At 43.5% G+C, this 18,519-nt stretch overlaps 1 protein-coding gene across 1 annotated transcript; it reads right to left on the bottom strand.

Annotated features, from left to right (window-relative positions):
• Nucleotides 1-644: 644 nt before the first annotated feature.
• LOC137541300 (tigger transposable element-derived protein 4-like) lies at nucleotides 645-8,288 on the bottom strand. The gene is made up of 2 exons (XM_068262544.1): nucleotides 8,101-8,288; nucleotides 645-2,595 (listed from the first exon to the last, which is right to left on the bottom strand). Exons 1-2 carry the CDS (start codon nucleotides 8,168-8,170, stop codon nucleotides 809-811), a joined length of 1,857 nt encoding a protein of 618 aa, XP_068118645.1. The 5' UTR covers nucleotides 8,171-8,288; the 3' UTR covers nucleotides 645-808.
• Nucleotides 8,289-18,519: the final 10,231 nt, after the last annotated feature.

Here is an 18,519-nt window from a genome sequence, read left to right as displayed (position 1 = left end):
CTCGATCACACGACCATTGCCTCGACTGTTCTGAATGATCACAGCGTGGAGCGTGTGATTGAGCCAGATGCACGGACAAACTATGCATGTGCAGTTGCGCACGACTCCCGACCAAATCATGCAGCTAAGGCAGCCACCAATGGGAGATCGGAGAGGACCTCGCGGGCTACGGGTGGATGGAGGAAGCCCCAGGTAAGTTCAGTACTGCATTTTTTAGGTCTGTTCATGGTCAGGCTGCTATATTTCTTTCCTTCTAAACAATGCCAGTCGCCTGGCAGCACTGTTGGTCTTCTGGCGTAAGTAGTGTCTGAGTCAAAACCCTGGAACAAGCATATGGCTAATCCAGTAAAACCTGAGTCAGAGTACCTGATCTGCTGCATGCTTGTTCAGGGTCTATGGATAAAAGTATTAGAGACGCAGGATCAGGAGGACTGACAGGCACCTAGCATTGTTTACAAGGAAATACATATGGCAGCCTCTATATTCCTCTCACCTCAGGTGTCCTTTAATCGTATATAAAATCGGAATCACATGTAGTAGTTTAAAAGAATTAAAAAAAACTTGTTTTGGTGTTGAATAGGTGAAAACTATGACGATGAAAAAAATACCAAATTTTCACCTCATTTATGCCAAGAGCAAGAACGTAGCAAAGACAAACCGCTTTTATTAAACTATAGCTCCAATTCACAACCATAGAGGCATAGATTGTACTAATCCTACTGCAAAAGTTGTACATAGGTGTGTTATCTTTTGTTACCCTCTAGCACAAGTCCACCAATATTGCAGGATGCTTTAATTTATCGCTCTTTCACTTCCTCATGCAATTAAATGTTTTTTTATCACTTGGGCTGGTGAGGCATTTCTCAATTTGGCCTTGAAGTGCATGAAAAATACTTAGGTCTTGGTTTTTACTAGTTAAGAAATGCTGGACTACATCACAAGCTTGTCTGAGCTCCTTAACATCAACGTATTGACTTGAGTCTTCTGTTATGACCACGGTGGTGAAGTCTTCTTTCACATCTTTCAATTCTAGGTGTGTCTCTAGACCCCTTAGCTTACTATTCCCTCCACAAGATAAGTCAGCTTTTACTTTTTGGTTTGGAAATGGTTGACTGGCACATGTGGTTTCATACTGAGGATATTCATGTCCATCATCATTTTCCTCTTTTATTGTGACTTCCCTATAGGATTCCTGACCCGCAGTTAATAACGGAGATAACACAGCGTTGCTTTCTTCTGAAATTGGAGAGGACTTGATCTTCTGAAGCCTTGTTTCTGGTGGGGGTTTAATGGTGGCTGAACAGAGAATTCGGATAACTTCTTGTTTCTGAAAACTGGAGTTTATGGTATAAGGCGATACCCTCAGCCATGCTTTATTCATGGTGTAGCTAGCTTCTACAAGTGACATCTCGCCCATTTTTTGGAGTAAGGATGTCTCCATTCTCCCACCAGCGCTGGAGTCTTCTTTCAGTCTCTCGAGAAGAAGTTGCCTGTAGAATAAATTGAACTCATTAACCAGCTCTTGTCCAAACTGATGGTTCGAGGTAGGGATGTCTTTTGGGAATATACATAATGAGATGTTTCGAAGTTTCACCTTCAGACCAGCATTATGGGCAGTGAAGGCCAACAATATTTTCCTATCCTGTCTGCCTAATTTGGCATCCCAGTTGAAAAGCCATTCAGTAAGTAATGTGTCGCTCAAAAAGCCATTCTCGTTGGCTTTCAAGGAAACTGGTGAAAGGTAGTGAGTTCCTAGAGATTTTTGTGGAAGATTGTGCGTGACTAGCAGTTTTAGTTTTTCTGTACCGCTCATGTTGCAACAGAACCAGATGTAGACCGTATCTTTCAGTCCGGTGGTCATCCCTTGCCTTGACAAGACTCTGAAATGAAAAGTTGACCCCACTGCGCAAAAGATATCTTCCAAATGGTAATCTTTAGCGATTTGTGCAAGGAAGACTGATTTATTTACTGAAAGTCCTTGTGGAAATGTATGACGTTCTGAAGGCATGTGGACATTCCGTTCTCCATTGTTCAAATAATAACAACTGGACAATCTTTCATCCGCAATGCTGTTGGACTCAATTCTGAACATTGGTATTGCTTTGGGAAGTATTTTAACAAATTTGTTTTGGCTCATATCATCATGTTCTTTCTGTTCCGATGGAGAGTCCCCTCTGTAGAAAAGTCTATATCTCTCTTTCCACCTCCACAGCCATCCATTGGAGGCTTTAAACTGTGGGTAGCCAATCTCCCTGGCAATGGCTTCTGCCTGTCTCATGAGTATAGGTCCAGATATGGGCAGGTTGTTGGCCTTGGCGAAGAGAAGCCACTCCAGCAATGCCTCATCCACCTTGGCATGTTTAATAGGTCTGTTCCGTTTACGGCTTGGGTTCTCATTCTGGTTCCAACGTTCTAAAATCTCCTCCCTTCTTTTCATCACTCTGCTTATGGTAGACTGGGACAAGCCCATGTTTCTAGCCACAGAGGACTGTGAGGCTTTGGGTTGCTGTAGAAGCTCCAGAATTTTCACCTTTTCTGCCAAAGTAGAGTCCCGTCTCTTTTTGTAGGTTGGTACTGGACTGTAGGTATCCATCCCTAAAATAATAATCATAAAAGAGTTAAAGATACTGCATTATGATACAGTCCCATCATATTAAAATGTGAAATTTTAATGTGAAAAAAAAAAAAAACCTTGGAAAAGAACGTCAGAAAGGAAAATATTTCATTCAAAGTGACTTGATTATTTTTACTTATTATTATTGTGTCCCAATTATTATTATTTACAGTATGTGGTGCTATATCTCTCTTTTGTACCTCACAGAGTATTAGTATTTAATATATTGCTGACTTAATCTGAAGTGTTGTATAGAGTGTGTAGTATTGTCCCTCAGAGGGGCTCAGTCTAATCCCTACCATGGTCTTATGTCCATCATAGCCTAAGGCCAATTTTGGGAAAGCCAATTCATCTATCTGTATTTTTGCGGGATGTAGGAGGAAACTGGAGTGTCCAGAAGAAACTCATGCACTCATACATATCACACAGACAAAAACATACATACATACATACATACAGGGCTGTGGAGTCGGTCCAAAAATCCACCGACTCCGACTCCTCAGTTTAGGATTCCACCGACTCCGACTCCACGACTCCGACTCCTCTAATTTGCATATTACAATTTTGTTGATTAAAAGTATGTAACATGAAATTCGTCTCTTAACTGCCAACGCTTAGGAATTTTACAAGACAACTGAAGTGAGAAGGATATGTAGACTACTATATTTATTCCCTTTAGACTAAAACTAGTCCTTGGTAAGAGTACTTGTAAAAGGTACAAACCGGAACAAAGAACATCTATCAGGCCCTAGGCAATGTAAGTGTGGGTACATGTAAGAATGATGTGCAGGTACTCTGCAGGGGAATGAGGAGATTGTAAACAGACAACACCTCTGTGTTCAATGTGCACAGCATTCTCAGTGGATTCCCTGCAGCTATGTGGGGAGTGCATATGTAGAGTATAGTACTACTGTGTAACAAAGTAAACCTGAGACAGATGAAATTAAAGTTTTATACATACCTGGGGCTTCCTCCAGCTGCCTTCAGGATAATCAGTCACTCGTTGTCCTCCTCCACCACCTGGATCTTCTGCTATGAGTCCAGGTACTTGAGCCAGTCAGGCGTAGTGCGCATGCACACACTCCGCCGCCAGGAGCATACTACACCTGTGCTGCACTATTGCGCAGGTGCAGAATGTTCCTGGCTGTGGGAGCGGCATGCGGCCGGACAGCGCTGACTGGCTGAATTACCAGGACTCATAGCAGAAGATCCGGGTGGTGGAAGACAGTGAGGGACTGATTAGCCTGAAGGGGGCTGGAGGAAGCCCCAGGTATGTATAAAACTTTACTTTTCATCCGTCTCAGTTTCCCTTTAATTTGTAGTCACCAAACCAAATTTTAATAACATATCAAATTATTTGATTTCATCAGCAAAGGGAGTGCATACATTTGCATAAATCAGCATCAATGCAGAATTATTTCCATCTCACTGACCATCTCTATTAGTGACACGGCTACACATCAGGCTTTATACTTACAGCATAGATGTTATTTAGTGTATAAAAGAGATTCCTGTGTACACTTCATATATACAGTCACAATCAGATATGTATATCTGACTTTAAAAATACGGGGACTGCTTTATTGAAGCAGCACAAGTAACTAATTTTGATTGGTTTATTTCATTTTTGTAGACTAAGCACAGCTATTACTGTATATATACTGTATATATACATTATTTTTAATGACTTTTATCTGAGAAATAGAACATTTTATCATATTTTCTATTTTAATTACAGTTACAAATTCATTAGGAGTCGGAGTCGGTGCATTTTTCCCCGACTCCGACTCCAGGCACCCAAAATTGCCCGACTCCACGACTCCGACTCCACAGCCCTGCATACATACATACATACATACATACTTTGTGCATAGCACAATAGAAGCGCCCAAAGGCACAAGTACATAGGTACATGCATACAGTGTTTCCTTGAAAATAAGACTTATATACATTTTTGCTCCAAAAGATGTGCTAGGGCTTATTTTCAGGGGCTGTCTCCTATTTCTATCAGGAAGTGTCTCTCAGCAGAACATTTCCTGTTCCTTTGTACTGTGCTGTTCCTGGATTTGAAGGAATGCTACTGTACTGATCAGGACCAGCGATGCGTAATATGTTGGTGCTTTATAAATACAATAAAATAAATCAGGACTTGTCCCCATTCGGCACTGCACCACTGTGTCCCCGCTTGCTGGCCGCCTCTTCCTCCTGTACAGTATACTGATCAGGCAACTGCCCTGTCATGCATTCATGCAGCTGATAACCTTGCTGTGTGCTGGGATACCTGGACCGGTGTCTGATTAGCACTGCACCGCTGTGTCCTCGCTTGCTGGCCGCCTCTTCCTTCTCTTTAACTTCCGCTAGGGCTTATTTTTAGGGTAGGACTTATATTTCAAACATGCTCAAAACTCCAACCAGGTCTTATTTTCAGGGTAGGGCTTATTTTCTGGGAAACACAGTAGTGTAGGGATGGTCAGAGAGATGCAAATAATTTAATAAATTTAAATAATAATAAGTGGATACAGCGTTATGTAAATTTATGCAGCTTGAAAATGAACCAATCAAATTCTGCTGAGGTGAAATTTGATTGGCCCTTTTTTAAGCTGCAAAAATTTGCGTACAAAAGTTGCAGAATGCTGTATCAACTTCGAATGATTTGCCTCTGATTGATCTTTCCTAAACCATAGTGCATTTATGATGCAATAAGAACATGGACAAATACAAGCACAGTACAGCAAGGAAGAGAAACAACAATAGGGAGGTCTCCGCCCAGATGAGCTTACAATCCAGAGGAGGAAGGAAGTGCTAGAAAGTCTAAAAAAAAGAAGTAAAACCATAGAAGAGCAAGCATTGGGTGCAGAACGAGGCAGATGTGGAATTGTCTGGAGGGTGACTAACAGCTTATATGGTTGTCTGAAATCATACGATTTAAAGTGGAACTGTAGTCAAAATTTCCTCTGCTCCACTAGGTAAGCCACAACGTAAAGATGCATGCACACACACGACTTGCTTCCTGGGATTGGGACTTCACCACTCGATAGTTTGGAGGCCGAGTGCTCTACAGACCCACAGCAGGGCTATAGCCTTGCAACACGTTCTGTTACTATGTTTGTCTAAACCATCGATCAGTTAGGAGTTAGCAGATAATTGGTCTCATGCAATTACATTTGATCCTATCGCACTTATCACACACAGCTTATCAAATAATTCTATTAGTAAATCGTGTGCCCAACAGTCGCAAGAGCTCGATCAGGTGTGCAGTGATAATGGAGCTCGATCTCTCGACGAATGATGGACCCTTGGCCAGTGTTCCCTCAAGTGTATATGTCACCCCTGTGCCAGTGGTGAATGTTGAAGGCTCACCTGTCAATGGTGTGACTCCTGCCCTCCGTGTCACTACATGCGCCAGTGTCATGTGGTACAGATGCTTGTTGTGATGCTAGACACAGGAGGAAGCCAGGAGTCACTCCAGCATACAGTCGATCCTTTAACGCTCACCACAAGCATGGGGGGGAGTTGGAGAGAAGCCAGTAGGTGGTGGCGCTAGGACCATTTCCAAGAGATGCTGAAATTTATTAGAGATTTGTCTGTAGTATGTGGGCTGGCAATAGATCCCTCTCTGACAACTGAGGCGTCAGAAAAGTGTTTTTAGGCATATTACTGGACAATTCCTATGGCATTTGCTTAGCTGGCTGCAACACCACAAGAAATCACGATTATATTAATATTTTTTTTAACCCTCATTCTATATACTTTTTTTTTCTTAAATGATTACACCCCCCCCCCCCCCCCCCCATATTGCCCATTCAGACATCTAAGTCTGAGGCTTCATCCCAATCGTTTGCTGATACCTCCTTTTACATGAAAAATCTATTCCTTTTCAAAAACGGATTATCAGGGGGCTCTGTATGGCTGATATTGCGGTGAAACCCCACCTACAGTGTGATGTCAGGACCATGGTCCTGGCAGTTTCCTGTCTGTGAACCCCGTTGAAACTGCCAAAAAAGCAAGAGCGGCTACTTCCAGTGCCATCACCTGCCAGCAGTAAAAATGTCACCATGTGATGAAATGTAAGAATGTAAATGAGGGAGAGGAAAGATTTTACAATGGGCAAACACTGACTAAATCCTTTATACATAATAATTGTAAAATTGAAGCACTTTTTTTTATTACATTATTTTCACTGGAGCACCTCTTTAAGTGCCTTAAATGGACCCCCGACATACCGCCTAATCCTAACAACCCCCCCATAACTGCCCCGCCTAATGTCTACGGTGCAGTGTGACTGTCCTGCGGCAGCAGAGCCTGGGGCAGGACGATTGCACTGCACTATTCAACCGTGCACATTACCCTGCGGCAGAGTGCACCGACGGTAATAGGCATAGCGCTTCCCCCCACTCCGTAACAGGCTAAACAGTAAAGGCCCATACACACAGGGTACGGCCGTCGCCGCAACCACGTGGCACGCGCGTGTTGCGGCGCCAGGTCGCCCATGTGTATGACGCGCGCGCCCCACACCGTCGCCCGTCGGAGCTGTCGCCAGGCGATTGACATGTTCAATCGCCGGCTACAGCTGTCGCCGCAACTTCGCCGGAACTGTCGCTAGTCCCGCTTGAGTGCGCGGGCTAGTGACAGGTGACCTACGCGAGTGAATGGAGCATCCGGCCGGGGGATGCTCCATTCACAAACAGCTTCCGCTGCGTCTCTGCCTTTCTGGCGAGACGTGTGGACAGCTGTCGCCGGCAGGGAGCTGTCGCTCCTTCGCATGTGTGCATGCAACGGGGGACAATTGTCCCCCGTGAGTATGTAGCTTAACAGTCACTAAAGTTAAGTCACTCTGCGCCTGCGCCCCGCGTCACTACTACAATCAGAAATCTCCACTTACTGCATCGCCATAGACTTGAATTGCTGCATGATCCGTGCATTAAGCACTTATCATGCGGCAACTCAGTACAGTTTGCGGCATCCTTGCGTCAATTTCCCTACTTCTGTCCCACAGCGTCGCCAGTGTGGGAAAGTCCCCATAGATTTACATTGTCCTTGCAACGAGCTGTGGAGGAGTAGGTGTGAAAGCAGCCATAGGGTACATTTACACATTGCTGGTAGCAGAGATGCATTTCTATGCAATATTGGACAAAAAGGTCTCTTTCAGTTATGAGTTGTAACCACATTATAAATCAGTGGACCACTTGGGGTTCATTTATTAAATGCAACTCTAATAAACTTAACCCCTTAAAAAACAATTGAATAAGGCACAAACTGTACTGACCAGCTAGATCTATCAAATCCTGGCTGATGTTATTGCTTAACTCCAAGGGGTTGGGATCCATCGATCCTATAAATAATGTAGCACTGATCTTTGCACTACGATACTCTACAGCCTCTCCATAAAATAATAATACTGGCACATTTTCACTCCTGTGCTTACCTGGCACACATTGAACACAATATCTGGTGCAGACAGACACACAGGAACCGCTCACACCTACCTGTCTGGTCTGAGGACATGATGCTGTGCCCTCCAAAAGGAAAATCCCTCTCTGAGGCTCTTTTCAACATCCTCTTCCAGAGCTGCTTAATCTGGAGTTGAATGAACCTTCCCAAGACTGTATCCGGAAGAGATTCCTGTGCAAAGGGTTATGGGAGAATTAAATGATGGTTTGAGTGCTGTGGTCGCTTTTCAGGCGGTCACTGGCGAATCAGAGAGAGAAAACTGGAAACCCCCTTAAATTACCCCCTCTAACTCCTCCCTTTGCTTCATTCCGCTGTGCCTTACATACTGGAAACCTGATTATATATATATTTATATCTGAGGGAAATTATAAAAAGCACGGAGTATTTCCAGCGGGGACAGAGTGCCACACTTATAAATGTGTCATGAAGAAAGATCAGTTTTTCTCCATAGAAATAATAGCCAATAAAAAGACATACACACAGCTTATGTATAAAATAGACAGCAGTAGCGTGTGGGTCAACACTGTGTGCTGGATATCAGGGCAGACACCGATTAGCCTAGTATCCCAAAATCTGAAGCTGAGGGTTTTCGTGCTGAGTTATTTGGATGACACGGCCCAAAGCACAGATGTCAGCAGTATCCATGGCAATGAGAACGTATAGAGATTTGGGGGAATAAGTGAGGTCAGGACTCTTTCTGGCCATGTTGTATGCCCTATCACCCCACCCCCATACCGTTAGGACACTGCGCTAGTGCCTTAACACCATTATCAATATCATGCTATTTGAAGGGAACCTGAGGTGAGAGTGATATGATGGCTGCCATATTTATTTCCTTTTAAACAATACTAGTTGCCTGGCAGTCCCCCTGATCCTGTGTCTAATACTTTTAGCCATAGACCCTGAAAAGGCATATGCAGATCAGGTACTTGGACTCAGGTTTTACTGGATTAGCTATATGCTTGTTCCAGGGTTTTGAATCAGACACTATATTGTGCAGGAAGATCAACAGGACTGCCAGGCAACTAGCATTGTTTACAAGGAAATAAATATCGCAGCCTCACCTCAGGTTCCCTTTACAGCACTCCGCAGTGAGAGGGAAATGGAGGATGACATATTTATTCCCTATTAAACAATGCAGATTGACTGGCTGTCCAACTGATCTTCCGCATCTAATGCTTTTAGCCATAGACAATGAACAAGTATGCAGATTGGGTGCTCTGACTGAAGCCTGACTGGATTAGCTGCATGCTTGTTTCGGCTGTCAATATTCTTGGACTGGTGGGGGGAGGTTGGCTGTAGAAAGTGCTAACAAATGAATCCGGCTGGATAAGTATTATAGTACACCCTATGATCTGTTTAGTGCAAGAAAATACACCATAGTGACATATCATTCTTTCCATCATGTAACCTGCAGCTTTGTATGACAATTCAATAAGTGATTGTGTTCTTGGTATGGTTCTATAGTGCCCCTTTTAGCAAGTGGTGCCCTAGGCAGCTACCTAGTGTTCTATGCCTTAAAGGACAACTGTAATGAGAGGGATATGGATGCTGCCATATTTTTTTTTCCGTTTAAGTAATGCTAGTTTCCTGGCTGATCCTCTGCCCCTAATACTTTTAGCCAATTGACACTGAACAAGCATGCAGTAGATCAGGTGTTTCTGACATTATTGTCAGATCTGGCAAGATTAGCTGCATGCTTGTTTTTGGGCCAAATAGATCAGCAGGTCTTCCAGGTAACTAGTATTGTTTAATGGGAAATAAATATGACGGTCTCTATATACCTTTCACTACAGTTGTCCTTTAAAATGGTCCTGGGAGGGCGATCTCATCTCTTTGGGGTAGGTTAGAGCTAGGCTAAGTTGACATATCCTTGGTGCTGAAGGAGGAGAGAGTCATATCCTATGTGCAGGAGGAGGAGAGAGGTCATATCCTTGGTGCTGAAGGAGGAGAGAGTCATATCCTATGTGCAGGAGGAGGAGAGAGGTCATATCCTAGGTGCTGGAGGAGGAAAGAGGTCATACCCTTGGTGCTGGAGGGAGAGGACATACCCTCAGTGCAGGAAGAGGAAGACAAGACAAGACACATAACATTTATATCGCGCTTTTCTCCTGGCGGACTCAAAGCGCCAGAGCTGCAGCCACTAGGACGCGCTCTATAGGCAGTAGCAGTGTTAGGGAGACTTGCCTAAGGTCTCCTACTGAATAGGTGCTGGCTTACTGAACAGGCAGAGCCGAGATTCGAACCCTGGTCTCCTGCGTCAGAGGCAGAGCCCTTAACCATCACACCATCCAGCCACCACTAGTTCTCATACCCTCGAGGCTGGAAGAGGAGAGAGGTTATAAGCTCGATACTGAGAGAGGAGAGAGGTCATATCCTCAGTGCAGGAGGAGGAGAGTGCTCATACCCTCCGGGCTGGAAGAGGAGAGAGTTTATGCTTTCAGCTCTGGAAAGGCAGGTCATTTTGGTGCGCTTATACCCTCTGTGCTGGAAGAGGAGAGAGGTCATATCCTCAGCGATGGAGGAAGAGACTGCTCCTCCCCTCAGTGCTGGAGGAGGATTATAGAGATCATACCTTTGGTTCTTGAGCAGGAGGGAGTTTATACTCTTGGTGTTTCATGATGGGCAGTGATCAGCTGATTTAGCTCTGATCAGTGATTGGTTAAAGTAGTGCATGTTATGAGTGTAAATAAGAAATTCATTGTATTTGACACCATTATGGATCTGGATAGGCTTCAGAAAGGAGCTATCGCCATTGTTCCAAACCATCACTATGTAATATCCATTTCCCAAATAAAAGAGCATAAATTTCAGTGATGGTGTCGGCTTCTTCTTATCTACAATTTAATTCCTTGAAATTGACTATAGATCGGAACTTTTTATTTGCATATTTCAACCACATCCAGTTATAGTCTCAATCGTTTAGTTTGCTTTAAACACACAAAATCATTCTAATCACTACACAGCTCTCTCATTAGGTCAACTCTTTTACTCATTATATTAGGTCTTGTCCTGTTTCCCTGTATTTGTCCATGTTGGGTTTGAATATGTTTCAACCTTCGACACCACAGGTGTCGAACTCCAGGCCTCTAGGGCCAGATCCATGCCAGTGTTTAGGATGGACTGAGAAAGAGAGGAATGTTTTCTACCTGATGGACCACACCTTTTCTGATTCAGACCCATTGATTCATTTGAGCTGTGTAAAAAATGTGTGAGGACCCCAGCCCTCGAAGGACCGGTTTGACATCCCTGCTTTATACAATGGTTAAGGTTGATTATTCAACACAATGGAGCAGTCAAGGTAAGGTGATTAGAGCAATCAACTTACCTTGACTGAACTTTCATTAGTTTGTTTTATCCTCCATTGACCGGTCGAATTCCATGTCGTTCGTTTAACTATTTACCTCTTCTTTGTAGTTTTTAGAGCCTATAGGCTTACACACCAACCAACAATCTGCCCAACTATCTTCCAAACTTGTCTGTTGGAAGATAAGTTGTGTGTGTGTGTGTGTGTGTGTGTGTGTGTGTGTGTGTGTGTGTGTGTGTGTGTGTGTGTGTGTGTGTGTGTGTGTGTGTGTGTGTGTGTGTGTGTGTGTGTGTGTGTGTGTGTGTGTGTGTGTGTGTGTGTGTGTGTGTGTGTGTGTGTGTGTGTGTGTGTGTGTGTGTGTGTGTGTGTGTGTGTGTGTGTGTGTGTGTGTGTGTGTGTGTGTGTGTATGTCTGGCAAACAACCAAATGACCAACTGATAACAGGTTGTTTGCTGGATCCAACCGGTGGATTATTCTGGCCAACTATCATGCAGGTTGGAATGTGTGTACAAGTCTTTTGAACAACTTAGTTGTTTTTAAATGCGGACATGTTGTGCAGTTTGGCATTTAGCTTGCATGCATAGTATTTAAAGAGGATCTGTAATCTAAAAAAAATCCCTCTGGGGGATACTTACCTCGAGAGGGGGAAGCCTCTGGATCCTAACGAGGCTTCCCACAGCCTCCTCCATCCCTCCGTTAGCCTGCTCAGGTCCCCCGAAGTGCCACCGCACTTCACTGAGGTAAATATTTACCTACCGCGATCCTGCGCAGGTGCACTAGCCGCTCTTCCTTCGGGTTAAGCGGAAATAGCCGAACCTGATCGATTCGCTCTACTGCGCAGGCACGAATCCTTTTGCGCCTGCGCAGTAGAGCGGATACGATCAGGCTTGTCTATTTCTGCCTAGCCGGAACGAAGAGCTGCTACTGCTCCTGCACTGGATCCCGGAGAGGTAAATATATCATCCCTTGTCAAGCTTGTCGAGGGAGGATTCGGGGGAGCCAGCGCTGGATTCCCTGAAGCTACAGGGATGGGGGGAGCCTCATTGGGACCCTGAGGCTTCCCCGTCCCGAGGTAAGTATCCCTCAGTTTTTTTTTGTTTTTTTTTAGTACAGATTCTCTTTAAGTGAGTTGGTTGTTTAGTTGGTTGGTGTGTGTGTGTGTGTACTTATCAGGTAATCAACTTGTTGTGCAGTTGGTCCCGTTGTGCAGTTGGTCATGTTGTGCAGTTGGTTATGTCTGCATTGATTTTACACAGTATACATTTACTTTACCCAATAATTTATTCATAATAATCCCTTTAGCAGTCAAGTAATTTTTTAACAGTTAAAATTTTATTATTTTTTCTTGTGAAACAGACAAGGTAGAATCCAATGGGTAAAATACATAAATCATGAATAGAAAGTCATAATGATACAATCATGCATAATACATCCAATACCAGTAATTACAGTAGCAGTCCAGTGTATTTATCAAGTTACAGTATGCATTGTTACATGTAGTTTAAGAACCATGAAAGGATTTGACACCCCCCCCCCCCCCCCCCACACACACACACACACACACCTAATTTATAATTGGGATGAAATTTTCATTAGTAGGGTCCAGAATTCTAGTCTCCCATACTCCCCATATTTTATTGTATTTTTTAGGGCAACGTCTGTTGAGGTAAGTAGTTTTATACAGTGGAAGGATCAAATTAATGGCTTTAGCCCAGGTGCCTACGGTTGGTTTTGAGGATTTTTTCCAAAATTTCTGTATTTATTTTCTCGCTTGAAAGCAAAAAATTTTAATTAGTGTTTGTTTGTTTTTGCGGATACTATCCTCGCCAAATCTCCCTAGCAGTAGTAAACCCGGGTCAAAAGGAAAGGAAGTCTGCAGTAGGGTGTTTATTGTTGCTTGATGAAGCGCGCATGCGCGAAACCGGTCGGTGGGCGGAGCTAGTAAGGCTCTGCCGACACATCCTTTCCAGTCAGAGCGGCAAGCCTGGAATCTGGCAGCTATCGGCTTCATTGGCGCGGCATTGGCATCCTGGCCGTATAGTGGACATTCTGCCGTTTACATCAACAGTGACACGAACTGCTGGATATTACTGACGATAACGGCTCCTGCTTAGTGGAGGATCTACCCCATAAGGTCATACAGGAACCATTACGTGGAACACATAGCATGCTAACCACAGACTGCATGAAAGCACTTCAGGGCAGGTAATTCTTCTCATTATGCCTGCACAATGAGATCATCTGAACGCTGTTACAGGCTGTGCTTATCTCTGCAGGTTTTCTCGGGACTGTCTGTTATCTGCCCTGCTCTTCACTTGCTTGCTGCTTGTTGCTTTCCATTTCATGCTTGAGAAACATGCTGTTGCCTAGTCTGCGAGTGGGACTCTTTATGGCCTAAAGGAAAAGCATGTTATCCTCTTAATGTTGCATGCAATACTTTGGAGAAGCTTGGAAACATTATAGCAAAAGTAACATCCATATGCAGTGTATATATACAGAGAATTTGACTTTTTTGACTGCAAGGCAATTCTCCCTATTACGTGAGTGGCAAGTTAATGCAAATTTGGTCTTTGATGCATGGACTTTTGTTTGAACTGCTCTCATGCTAATCCACAATACGATTAACTGATTCTTCAGTGAATGGTTCCAGCAATCATGTGGGGTGTACTTCCCAGCATTGTGATGCCATGATTTTCGCTACTGTGTCGTCATATATTAAGTGAGCCTCCGCTCCTTCAGCTGTTTTAAAGTTTTAATAGTGTGACTGGGGGGTTTGGTTGTCACCTTATGATCCGAGCATGTATTTATAATTTTGTACTAATAAACTTGATCCTTTTTGCACCAATTTTCATTCTTTGGCAAAGTCATTGGTCAGGTATTTTTTGTGCCTCAATTTTTATTATACTGTTTATTGTTGTATGTACATCTTTCCAAAATGAAGTGATTTGCGGGCATGTCCAAAATATGTGTGTAAAATTGCCCAGTTCTGTGCTGCACCTCCAATATCTATCCGAATTACTATTACTGATTCTATGTAATCTTTCTGGAGTTAAATATATTCTATGCAAGAATTTAGTTTGAATTAGTTGATCAGAGGCAGAGATAACCAATGTGGGGAAATCTTCGAGTACAATATCCCAATCGTCTCTATCTAAAGAAGGGATATCACTTACCCATTTCTGATAGCATTTGTCAAGTCTGGTATTGTTTAAACTTAAAAGTTCGCTGTAAATAGTGGACATAGGTTTAATAAGATCTTTAGTCAAGAGCAATTGTTTGATGTCATCTGTTTTAAGCATAGGAGGATGTGAGCCAAATTGAGATCTGTGGGCATGGCGAAGCTGTAGATAGCGAAAGAGGTGCTTATTTGGGAGGTTAAACTGGGCCTTAAAGAGAATCTGTACTCTAATATTATTACAATAAAAAGCATACCATTCTATTCATTATTTTCTCCTGTGCCCCTCTGTGCAGTTTCTGCCACTCTCTGCTGCAATCCTGGCTTGTAATTAACAGTTTTAGGCAGTGTTTACAAACAAACTAACCAGCTTCTAATAGACTCAGCTAAGCATAGTGTGTGAGTCATCTCAGAGTGTGCAGGGGGCCTGCAGAGGGTGTGTATCGCTTCTACCAATCACAAGCAGCCCTGCACATTCCACACAATCAAGCTTTAGCCTGACAAACAGGACAGAGGAAAGATACATTGATTTATTACAGAGACAGTGCAGTTAGGAAAGACTGCAGTAAGCCAGAGCAGATTAGAACAGGCATAGGAACTTATAGGATAGAAGAACTAAGGCTGAAACATTTGTTACAGAGTCTCTTTAAGGTCATTAACCTCCCCAGCGTTCAATTTCCCCAGGATTTCTGTGCAAACAGTGATAAAACTTATTTTTAAAACTTTTTTTTTCCTGTAACTTGCCAAAATGTGTCAAGCAAGGGTCTAGTATACAGTGCAGGAGAGTATTGATGTGTATGCATGTTTATACTGTTTACAGCATGTTTTTTTGAACGGACATTTCTGTCCATACCGCTGGGGAGGTTAAACGTGCAGCATGTGTTATCTTCCTGTATATGCGAAATCAGGTAATATTAGACTCCTACCTTCTAGGTTTTTTTGACATTATTGTCAGATCTGACAAGATTATCTGCATGCTTGTCTCTGGTGTTATTCATACACTACTGCAGCCAAATAGATCAGCAGGGCTGCCAGGCAACTGGTATTGTTTAAAAGAAAATAAATATGGCAGCCTCCATATCCGTCTTGTTACAGTTGTCCTTTAAAGGCTCTGCCTCTGATACAGGAGTCCTTGGTTCGAATCTTGGCTCTTCCTGTTCAGTAAGCCAGCACCTATTCAGTAGGAGACCTTGGGCAAGACTCCGCAACACTGCTACTGCTTATAGAGCACATCCTAGTGTCTGCAGCTCTTGCGCTTTGAGTCCAACAAGAGAAAATTGTGATGTTATTTGTCTTGTTTGTTGTTTTTGTTTTATTAAAATCGGATTAAGCTGATCACATTGAGAGCATTTTTCTGTCTAGTCTCTTGACGTTCAATCTTCTTGGAGCCAGTGGTGAGGACTTTACAAAGTTTACCCGACGATTTGTTGAGATAGATGTCCTTGGATTGCCCAGCAGTTGTCCCGCTCTCATTGTTGTCTTTCTACTCACAAGTGCAAACTGCTGATTGGTCAGTATTGATGCTATTAAGCCGGGTCTACACGGAGCGATCCGGCGGCTCGATTAGCTGCCGGATAGACTCTGCCATATCCCCGTGCATACCCGCCGCGTCCCCGCTCGTCCGCGCGTGCGTTGGATTCGATCCCCCCTCGTCCCCGCCGGCGCCGCTCATCTTCCGCTCGATTCCCCGCTATTGTTCGCTCGCTGGGAATCGGCCGCGGCGAGATCGGACCTGACGGATCTTATCAATCGAGCCGCATCAGCGGTTCAATTCAAAAGACACATCGTGCCGTGTAGACCAAGAGTTCGCAACAACTTAATGTGAGCTGCTGTGATATTGGGTGAGAAATTCCTCCCATACTTTAAAAACAAAAGGGTTCATATGCAATAGTTTTTTTTCTCCAGTGTTTTCTCCTAGGTGATATTTTTTTATCTCCTATTTAGAAAACTTGTAAATACTGTGCAATTAAAAAGGTACCAAAAAGTAGGTGGAAAACAGAAAATTGTATACTCACCTAACGGTAATTTTCCTTTCCATGTGCATCCATGGCAGCATACATATGGGTTAAGGCCCACCCCTACCAATTAACAGGACCTTATCTATAAAAGAAAGTGACCCCTAGCAAGCAACATTCTCATTGACTAGCTGAACCGGAGAACAGCAAAAAGTCAACAAAAGGAAAGGGAGGGAAATCCCTATGCTGCCATGGATGCACATGGAAAGGAAAATTACCGTTAGGTGAGTATACAATTTTCCGCTTTCCATATGCCTCCATGGCAGCACACATATGGGATCTAACTAACAGAAAAAAGTAAGGGTGGGACAAGACTTGCTGACCAAAAATAATTTCAATTAAAGCTTTAACAGATTCAGAAATAACTTTCTTTCTAAATTAAACTGAAGCGGAGGCTGCTGGATTGACTCTGAAATGGGCAATGAAAGTATGGACAGAGGACCAGTTGGCAGCCTGGTGAATCTTTGCCCAGATAGTGAAGGTGGCACAGGGGACAGCTGAGAAGAGTGCACTGTGATGCCACCCAGAGGGACAAGGTCAAAAAACTCTGATAATAGGCTAGCCTTAATAAAAGGCTTTGTTGATTCATTTGAGCCATGAAGAGATCTTTTGAGTTTGATGTTAGCTGGCTCTTTCTCAGACCTGATGGAATTATGAAGAGCTGTTCTGATTTCCTGAAGCTCCCTTGTTACATTCACATAGGCTCTAAGTGTTCTTGCAACATCTAGAACATGCAGATCAGAGGAATTTGTATCCATAAAAGATGGCACTGTCCGATCCTGATTAAAGGGAAGCCCGGAAGTGAAGTGCTGTAGTGGTCTCAAAACTACTGAGTAGAATGTCAAGAATGAGCCCCTAGATCCTGGAGCTCGGAAACTCTTCTGTCCGAAGAGATAGCGACTAGAGGCATAGTTCTTAAGTTTAAGTCTCATTTCCTGCAGTCTTCCAATGGGTCAAAAAGAGGTTTTGCTAGGTAACTGAGAACCTGCGCAGTTCCCACTTTGGAAAAAGGTTGCAATTAGGATGCTTGTTTTTGGTGGCAGCCTTCATAAATTTCACTATTAGAGGGTGAGAGACCCAGCAGTGATCCGTCAAAGCAGAGATAGCAGAAACCTGCACTTTGAGAGTGCGAGCCAATTGTTTTTCTAGGCCAATCTGGAGGAAGCTAAGAATAGGTTGTGCTGGTGGAGCCATTGGATCAAAATTATTTACCAGAGCAATTGTGAAAAAATATTTTCCAGTTTGTGGTAGTTTTCCCTGTTTTTAGCAGTGTGTTTATTAATGATTCTGAGTTTACCAGGTCTGTAAGCTTCCTCCCACAATCCTTAAACCATTAAATTAAGGGATTGAGGAGACAGATGATAAATTGAGTCCTGGGACAGGGGGTTTGGTCTGACTGGAAGAGGAATAGGAGGTTCCAACTTCAGACTCCAAATTAGAGGGACTCATGGCTGGCATGACCAAAATGGACCCACCTCCAGGAATACCACTTGTTCTAGGAGGAGTCTCCTCAGAATTTTGAAGATAAGTGGAGTTGGAGGAAAAAAACAGAGACCATTCAGAAATTTCAGGTGTTGCCAGAGCACCCTGAGCCCTTGAATGTGGGGGCGAATCTCCTCGAGCTGGCATTTAGTTGATGTAGGTTGCCATCAGGTCCACCTACCCAATGGTCACAGATCACTCTGGATATATTTTATTGAGTGGCCACAAGCTATTGCCTCAGTCCCCTTGATTGAGAAAATCTGCCACAGAGTTCTGAGGCCCTATGAGATAAACTGCCATGATGCTGCAGAGATGGCTCTCTGCACTGGAGATAATATTGCTGACCTCTAACATGAGGAACAGACTCCTTGTGTCCCTCTGCTACCTGATATCAAAGACTGACGTCTCATCCCAGTAATGGCTGAAGGTCTGAAGCACCATATAAGCCACCCTGTGTTTGAGTATATTTGCAGTG

This window comes from Hyperolius riggenbachi, chromosome 12 (genome assembly GCF_040937935.1).
Source record: "Hyperolius riggenbachi isolate aHypRig1 chromosome 12, aHypRig1.pri, whole genome shotgun sequence".
NCBI lineage: Eukaryota > Metazoa > Chordata > Amphibia > Anura > Hyperoliidae > Hyperolius > Hyperolius riggenbachi.
The sequence above is the reverse complement of the archived record's forward strand: the minus strand, read 5'-3'. Positions and strand labels throughout refer to the sequence as shown.